The 9,017-nt window shown below is 47.2% G+C and overlaps 1 protein-coding gene across 2 annotated transcripts in view; it reads right to left on the minus strand.

The window, feature by feature from the left end:
- tet2 (tet methylcytosine dioxygenase 2) overlaps positions 1–9,017 on the minus strand; it is a 30,796-nt gene that overhangs the window by 8,288 nt on the left and 13,491 nt on the right. For both annotated transcript variants that reach the window (XM_016495193.1, XM_016495200.1), the window contains 3 exons: positions 4,488–7,319; positions 4,142–4,232; positions 3,973–4,066 (listed from right to left, as the gene is read on the minus strand). In XM_016495193.1, the coding sequence (XP_016350679.1) occupies positions 3,973–4,066; positions 4,142–4,232; positions 4,488–7,275 (2,973 nt within the window). In that variant the 5' untranslated portion in view covers positions 7,276–7,319. The remainder of the gene's footprint in view (positions 1–3,972; positions 4,067–4,141; positions 4,233–4,487; positions 7,320–9,017) is intronic.

Consider the following 9,017-nt stretch of genomic DNA (forward strand, 5'->3'; position numbering starts at 1 on the left):
AGGGTCATGGTTAGCAGCAATCGCAGCGACATAGACTTTAAGGGTGGAGGGAGACAGCCTTCACTCCAACCCTTGCTGTAAGAAGGAAAGAACGACCCTGATTGGGAATTTCCAGGGGTCTTCTCGGTGAGAATGACACCACTCGACGAACATGTTCCACTTCAAGGCGTAAGCGTGTCTCGTAGATGGTGCTCTCGTCGAAGTGATAATGTCAACTACCTCCTGGGGTAGGTCACCTAGAACCTCCGCGTCCCGTCCAGGGACCAGACATGAAGTTTCCAGAGGTCTGGGATTGGGAATTTCCAGGGGTCTTCTCGGTGAGAATGACACCACTCGACGAACATGTTCCACTTCAAGGCGTAAGCGTGTCTCGTAGATGGTGCTCTCGTCGAAGTGATAATGTCAACTACCTCCTGGGGTAGGTCACCTAGAACCTCCGCGTCCCGTTCAGGGACCTGACATGAAGTTTCCAGAGGTCTGGACGCGGGTGCCACAGGGTGTAGTCAGTAGATCCTTCCTCAGAGGGATCTGCCAAAGAGGGACTGTCACGAGGAGCATTAGTTCCCGGAACCAGGTCCGAGTGGGCCAATAAGGCGCCACGAGCAGGACCTGCTCCTAGTCCTCCCTGACCTTGCACAGTGTCTGTGCAAGAAGGCTCACTGTGGGAAACGCATACTTGCGAAGGCCCCGAGGCTAGCTGTGTGCCAGTGCGTCCGTGCCGAGTGTTCCTTCGGTCAGGGAGTAAAACTACTGGCAGTGACAAGTCTCTGGAGACGCAAACAGGTCTACCTGAGCGGCTCTGAAACGTCTCCATATCAGCTGGACTGTCTGGGGATGGAGTCTCCATTCTCCTGGGAGCGTAGCTCGTGACAGTTTGTCGGCCGTACAGTTGAGCAGACCGGTTGAGTTGATGTACGCAACGGTCGCCGTGTTGTCCGTTCGGACCAGCATGTGATTGCCTCGTAAGCGCCCTTTGAGACGGTTCAAGGCAAGGCGCACTGCTAACAACTCTAGGCAATTGATATGCCAGTGCAGTTGGGGGCCTGTCCACACCCCCGACACTGTGTGCCCGTTGTACGTGGCCCCCTAGCCGGTGGTGGAGGCATCAGTGTAAACCACAGCATGCCTGGAGCCCTGTTCTAGGGGCACTCCTGCCCAGAACAACGCAACGTCTGACCACGGGGTGAAGGTTTGGCGACAGGCCGGTGTAACTTGGACCCGGTCAGTGCCACGCTGCCACGCCCACCTCGGGCCTCGGCCATGAAGCCAGTGCTGAAGCGGTCTTCAGATCCAAGATTGGTCGTAACCCACCGCCTTTCTTGGGTACAATGAAGTAAGGGCTGTAAAACACTGTATTCATATCGGCTGGAGGGACCGGCCCTATCGCATCCTTCGCCAGTAGGACTGCGATCTCTGCACGCAAGACAGGAGCATCGGCCGCCTTCACTGCCGTGAAGCAGATGCCACTGAACTTGGGGGGACGCCGGGCGAACTGAATTGCATAGCCGAGGCTGATGGTCCACAGAAGGCAGCAAGATGGGCTGGGTAGCGCTAGCCAGGCACCCAGATACCGTGCAAGTGGAACCAGCGGAACCACCACCATACCTGCAGTGGGGCAGCGAGGTGGAACGCAGGGACCCAACTCAGGCAGCTCGTGGGCAGGCCGAAGAGGGGTCTGAGTTTGCGGTGCAACACTTACCTGGTACCACGGTTTGGCAGAGGGTGCGAGAGTAGGGCCTTTGATGACGCTCTCAAACTGCCCGCTGCTGCCTGCTGGCGAGAGAGGAGGATGAGTGTGGTCTGGTGTTGGTCCGTCCGCGACTCTCCGTGCCCTTTTGGGACCCAGAGACTGAGAAAATCGCTCTCTCATCAAGATTTTTGGAAACCAGATACTGCACCCGGCCCTCCTCTGGGGGAGGGAGAGGTGCATTCACCATCCCCCAAAGAGCAGCTCCCTCTCTCTCTGGGTCAACCGTCCCGGGGCCTCTTGCTCTTCCGCTCACCGCCAAGTTTCACAGGGGGCCTGGATGGGCGGGGCGGCCTGCCTACACCCAGCTCCACGGCGCCGCTTGCTCGAGGCTGCTGCGGATGCGGCACGGGAGTGGGGGTTGATGCAGGGGGCCGCCCTCGGTGACGAGCAGGCTGGGGCGCTGCGGCCGGGTGGAGGCAGCATTTTGCCCGCCGGGGCAGGATATGATGCTCCAGTCTGGCATGTCTGGCCCAGTCTGGATGAGAAGCCTCAGTCTGCTTCTGTGCAGCCGAGAACTGCTGGGCAAAGCTCTCGACCGCATTGCCGAAGAGGCCAGTTTGGGACACAGGGGCATTGAGGAACTGTACTTTGTTGGCGTCCCTTATGTCTGCCAGACACAGCCAGAGATGGCACTCCTGGACCACAATTGTGGACATCGCACGACCCAGAGAACTCGCGGTGACCTTTGTCGCTTGGAGCGCGAGGTCAGTAGCGGTTCGAAGCTCTTTCAGAACTTCCGGATCGTGACCACCCTCGTGCAGGTCCTTCAGTGCCTTGGCCTGATGAACTTGCAGTAACGCCATAGCGTGTAAGGCGGAGGCAGCTTCTCCACAAGCCATATAAGCACCGCCGGACAGACCGGACAGAGAGGAGCGACGGGTTTCCCGGCCAGGATGAGGTGGTCTTAGGACACAACTGCATCGCTACTGACCACTCCACCGGGGGGATCGCCGTATACCCCTTAGCTGCACCCCAGCAGGTCGGTTTCTGCCAGTAAAAGGTGCTGTCCATGACCTGGTGAGCTCCTCATGCACCTCCGGGAAGAAAGGCACCGGGGCGGGGAGCTGAGAACCAGCGCGAGCCACCCCGAGAAACCAATCGTCCAAACTCGAGGGCTTGGCAGTGATTGACATCCGGTCGTCGGGAGGAGAACCGAAGGATACCGCTGGTATGCTCTTTGAAGGGGGCCCAGCGTGTTCCTTTGGCGGCTCGACTGGTTGCCAAGCGCTAGAGGAGTGATGGTCCCCCAAGGGTTGGTTCCCTGAGGGGTTTGTCACCACTGTAACCCTCTGACTGCCCGTGCTACTGCCCGAACACTAGGACGAACACTAGATCGCGGCAGAGGCAATGGAGCTCCGCCCCCCTTGAGGTAACGTAGCCTGGCCCGCAGCTCCGAGATGGTCATCTTCCCGCAATGGGAACATGACTCATCCAAACCTGCAGTAGCGCCATAGCCGACATCTCTGGATTCGATTCAGGCATTGCCACCATCCCGGAGGGAAAATGACTCATCGCAATGGGAACATGACTCACCCCATGAACACCACCTCAGTGTGTTTAATGCCCAGACATGTGAGGCAGCGATCGTGACCATCACCCGGCGCCAGGTAACGACCGCATCCAGAAACGCACGGGTGAAACGGCATCTTTAAAAAGACGATCCATCATCTTTACAAAGACGCACCCTTGTAAGCTCTTTTAGAGAAATAGGCTCTTTCAGGGAAATGCTCTTTTAGGTGCTGAGACGCACAGGGGAAATGACCACTTGCAGCACGACGGGGTAGTGCAGCCTGAAGTGCGCAACCCACTCAACACAGGAACGACCACCGCTGAAGTGCCATTCGCCAACACAAAAAGCTCCCTAGAGCACGTTGAACTCGTCGTCAAAAACTAAGATATTGGTAGGAGCATAACGATGTTATCGCTCGGCTCCGAAGCGAAAAGCTGGTATGTGTTGCACCGGCTGCCTTTTTATGCTCACGCTGTGATCAGTGGCAGCTGGATGCAGTCATCGCATGCCAATGTGCATTGGCTCGTTTAGTTTACACTCGAAGTGGATTGCTCTCTCTCTAAGCGAGATCCCAATTCGTCGGTCACCAATGTGACGTCAAGAGTGACCGACTGAAAGGGAACCAACAAGCATGCTTTAATATTTAACAGACAAAGAGGGGCAATACATGTACACACACAGAAAACACAGGATGAAAATAAATTGTCTTTACCCATTTAGCAATGGGACAGCCCTGCCCACTCTTCCCTTCCTTTCCCGTATACACAACTTTTTCAATCCTAATGGCGCTTCCAGTCAGTCCGGATCTGTCAAAGGGAAAGGTAGTAATATAATATATGGTATATTAGTTCATAATATCATTAGAGTTCATAATATCATACCTTTCCTCCATAATTTTGCGGATGCCTGCAACAGTTGGAGCTGATCCCAAGTGAGTATAATATGGGCCTTCATCCCTTTCACTGATTTGATCTGTGGATTAAAGAATCAGAGAAAGGTATTGTGTATTTTTAGTAGATGGTCATAAACAAAACTAAGTTGAACTAATATGTGATTTAATGTCATTAATAACAACAAAATATCACTAAGATACAACATTAAACTATTAACATTAAGTATTACTGAAGATGTTCTCTTTAGAGGTCTTAACAGTTGTGCAGTTCTAATGTATAAAGAACACAAAATGTGTAAAAACTGGACTAAAAGTAGCTGTGTAAAACCTCTTACCAACACAATGACATGACGAAATGTCATACTGTGTCTTCAAAGGTGTACCTAGCAAGTTTTTTATTGGTGTATCAAGCATCTTCATGGGTGACTCCAGAAAGGTTTGTAACCCAGGTTCAATCTTTTTAGGTGGGGTGAAGTTTTGTAGTTTACACTGTTCCTTGACATTCCCCTCAGCACTGGTTGAGAGCACAGTCACAGCCCCAGCCATCTCTACCTTCATCTTATTGGGTGACTTGTTGACCAAAGACTTTCTTTCAAACACAGGTGAGAGCTGATACTGTTTTAACTGCTGCTCCATGGTAGCTAGAATGCTCCGCTGTTGGCTTTGTTCACAGGACGAAGAAGGATGCTCCTGCTTTACTACCACTGGCATGACTTTGGTTTTGTCTTGATCTTGCTGTTGTACTTCTATGGGTGGATGTTGAGCTGAGGTTTCTAAACCTGAGCAGTTTTCACTTTTTATGGCCGGCATACTTGGCCTGATGTTGTTGGGGCCTTGCCGCTCCTGCCTCTGCAGAAGGTGCGTTCGCATGGCTGCGTGCAAATCTCCTTGAGCACCTTGGCTTGGGAGAGACTCTCTCTGGATTTGGCCAAAGGATTCTTGGAATTCAACTTTGGTAAATGTTTGAGCAGGTATCTGAAGACTATTAGAAACTTGTGACAGTTGTGATTGAGAAATCGGAGAATTAGGAAATTCCAAATGATTATGTACCCTGTGTTGGAGAGGTTGCTGGTAGTTTGGATGTTGTTTACTGGTGTTCTGAGAGTACTGCATGTTCTGCTGGAGTTTTCTTTCTGTTAGAGCTTCGGCTTCTTTAGTCAAGAATTGTACATTTGACTTAGACGAGCCTGGAAACGTAGAGTTTTCTCTTATAGTTGGACTAGACAGTGTTTGTGCTGGTGTTTCTGTACCTAGAGATAACTTCTGGGATTCTGAATGAAGGCAGCCTGTTTTAAGCCTTTTCAAGAGTGGTGCATCTACCTGGCTGTGGGAAACATCTTGTGATTGTGGAGCTGCTTGCATATTCTGTCTATCCTGAGGGAGCTGATGGGGAAGTGTGCTGTTGTCTTGCTGCTGAGGCTCAGCAGGTGGTGGCTGAGAAAGGAAGCTCTGTGATTGTATCTGGTCTTGATCATTTTTGCACAATTGCTGGGATGTGTGTTTGTTAAATTGCATTTTACTATGATCGTGCATACCAGAATTGCTCTGTTGACATTCAGGGACAGAATCGTGGGGGAACTGTGTAGGAGGTAGGGAGTTTTTGTAACTATCTTGTGCCTTATTTTCATATGAGGGACAACTAGGATTACTGAAATTTTGAGACCGAAAGTTGTATGAGGACATGGAATTTATACAACGACTTTGGCTCTGTGTGACTGTATGCTGCTGCATGTGGATCTGTGGATGGAAAAAATCCCACATCTGGGGGTGGTCAGTAGATGGCTGTGGTGCTGAAGCTGAGTTTAAATCTATCCATTTCAACTGGGATGAGTGATCTGTATTCCCTGACGTTGTCTTTTCCTGATCTGGTTTAGGCTTATTTTTCTGCTTACTGTGTTGATTGTGAGAAGCTGATGTACAGGCCTGGGAGGTCAACCTGTTGTCTACTATATGTGGCTCAAGAATCTGTTGCTGTGGCAAGGAAAAGTCTCTATTGTCATGGAGGCTTTCATCGGTTGGTTGTTTCTGTAGCACCTTAATCTGTAGGTTCTGCTGTCCTGTCTGAGTGTTTTGTGATGGTGCTCCTGCCATCACTGGGGGCAATATATAAGATTCACGGCTAAAATCCTGGTTGGACTTGCTTAAACAATCAGAGTTGTTCAGAAGGCCTTCTCTATCTTCTCGAATCTGTGAGCAACCATTGATGCCTGTCTGTGATGGCACATTGGACTCCGAAGCTTCCTGACTCAGCAATTGTGTTCCCATATTTGGCAGGTCAGAGAGAGGATAAGTAGGCTTCTTTTGCTTGGCTACAAAACTAGAGTATCCATTCACTGTGAATTCTGGATTGTAGCCATTGCTGCCTTGTACTTCTGGGGGTGCCTTGGCAAGTGGCTCGGAGGCAGATGTTTGGGGTGAAATAGGAAAACCTGAGGTTAATGAAGGTGAAGGAGTTTCCTGCTCCGGCAGGTTGCTGGTGACCTGATCTACTTGAGATGAGTTGGTTTGAGGTGCGATGGACACATGCTCTGGGTAATACTGAGACAAAGTTTTCTCTAAGAGGTCACCAGTTGTACCCTTTACTGAGGGTAGGCTTGTTGTAGCACCATTGGGCATTGGAACTTGCTTGTTCCTTGACAGTAAGAATAAATCCCCATTGGGAAAGTTACAGTTTCTTTTACTATGCTTTATCTCAAAATCCCCTGGCTTATTATGCTTAGGGAATCCCTCTAAATGGTTCTCCATTCCTGCATCTCTATTATCCCAAAGCCTCAGACCCTCATTTCCATTCACCTCTGAATCAGTGCAGAGTTTTTTAGGCTGGTGAAAATCTAAAAATGTCTGTTCACTAAGAGCATGTTTCATCTGTCCATTTATCTCATACATGCTTTGATCCAATATCCCCTGCATATTAGCAGGCCCAGAACAATTCTCCTGTTGACTTTTCATTGGGTAAACTACTGTGTTGGGCTTGAAATGACTCCAATTAGTGTCCCCATTGAACTGCTGAGATGGATCTCCATTCTGGCACTTGGTGAGAAGAGGGTCTGTCTGCTGAGTCGCACTGATTTGTGAAAGTATCAGACTTTTTTCCGTCTCATGGCTGGTCTTTTCTGTTTCCATCTGGTCTGCTCAGGGTCCATTCACAAGGCTGCCCTTTCTGCGTCCTACATGGAAGACATGGAATATTACCAATAGTAAAAACACATAATTTTTGTTAGCATAATGTTCTGGGGTAGTGTGGGCTGCTGGTTAGTGATCTGGACTGTCAAAAAATGTAAGATAATCAAAACAGAAATGGCCTAAAGAGGTGCTTAGAAAAGATATAACAAAATTTCAAATGTTGTATCCCTCCTCAAGTCAGACTCTGCTGTGAAATATTAGCCCCTGTTTCAAAGCAGACATGATCACCAGAGTAGCTAAAAACATAAAAGAAAATATCATACTTTGCATTCTTTGCATTTTCCTGTACAGTCAAAGTTAACAGACTAAGGGTTGTGTAGTGCAGATACCAATGGCTTCTTTTTTTCTTTTTGTTAAGAGATATTTTTAAAAATTCCTGGATCGCAGACATAGACACTGCCCTATCTTTCATGAAATATTTTAACAAGACAGAATGGTACCAACCATCTTGCTATCCAATGCTCTGTACCTATGTCCATTTTTTAGTTATGTTATGTTCTTAATACTGCATTCATCAGTAAGTGGCTTTGGATTAAAGCTAAAATTCACTATACATTCTACGCATAATTACACTAGAAATTACAAAATATCTTAGAAAACAGAGAATTGTAGATTTATTGCTTGCAACCAAATCTATAGAGCCATACAGAAAGAACAGGCATGTAAGATATATAATATGTAACAGATTCTTCATGGAATGTCTTCCGTCGGTATGAGTCCAGAATGGTAGGAGAAAAGGACAGTTAAAAACAGCTTAACTACTGATCTACTGGACCTTTAAATTGTAGTCTTTTTAAGCAGGGGTTGGAAACCTGGCACCATTGGCATGTGGAGCGATAAGGGCAAAATAAATGAATAATAATATACATTTTGTTATATGTTTTATTATTTTTGTAAGGAAGGCCAATGGCAAACTATACCTCATTGTGACCCACCCTTATAGTCACATAGTTTAGACTTGGTTTTTTATAAAATGTTTGTATTTAAACTTTTATAGAACTAGCATTGAAAATCATACATAGGAATATTCTATTATCAGTCATATAAATAAAAAAATATATGTATTATGTGTCCATAACTGTGTCTAAGTTGATGTACAGTGAAGCTCAAAATTAGAGAACAATTTATGAACACTTGATTTTTTCCAGAAAGAATGTAATCTTCATCATTCAAAATTGGATGGAATTTTAGTTGTGGCTATATACCATGCTAGTAGAACAGTGTTTTACAAAATAACCAAGGCACTTAAAAAAAATCCTAACTTCAAACAGGACTAAGCAGTAACCTCAAAATTACATTCTCTAATTTTCATCTCCACCGTATATAGTGTAGTCAGAATCAAAATTCAGGTCTTTGGTATTTCTGATGTTGTTTATAAAACATTGTTAATAATAATAATAAAACTTTTCTGTAACTTGGCCTGTGATATATATGACTGGATACAATCCAATAATCCTAATAAAAATGTTATCACATTTTAAAATCGCATCTATTATCATTTCTGGAAAGGGGAGATTGTGATTGGTTTGGAGCCTGCATGTGTGCTACATGAAACTTGAATATGGATCCATTCCAGAGCCATTTCAGGGTTTCCCAACAGCTGAGAAAGCCAAACAGCTTGACACAGTAGGATAAACCCACACTGAAAACAGCACAAAAAAAAAAAAAAAATCTCTTTAGGA

This window comes from Sinocyclocheilus anshuiensis, unplaced genomic scaffold (assembly GCF_001515605.1).
Source record: "Sinocyclocheilus anshuiensis isolate Anshui unplaced genomic scaffold, SAMN03320099.WGS_v1.1 scaffold517, whole genome shotgun sequence".
NCBI classification, from domain to species: Eukaryota; Metazoa; Chordata; class Actinopteri; order Cypriniformes; family Cyprinidae; genus Sinocyclocheilus; species Sinocyclocheilus anshuiensis.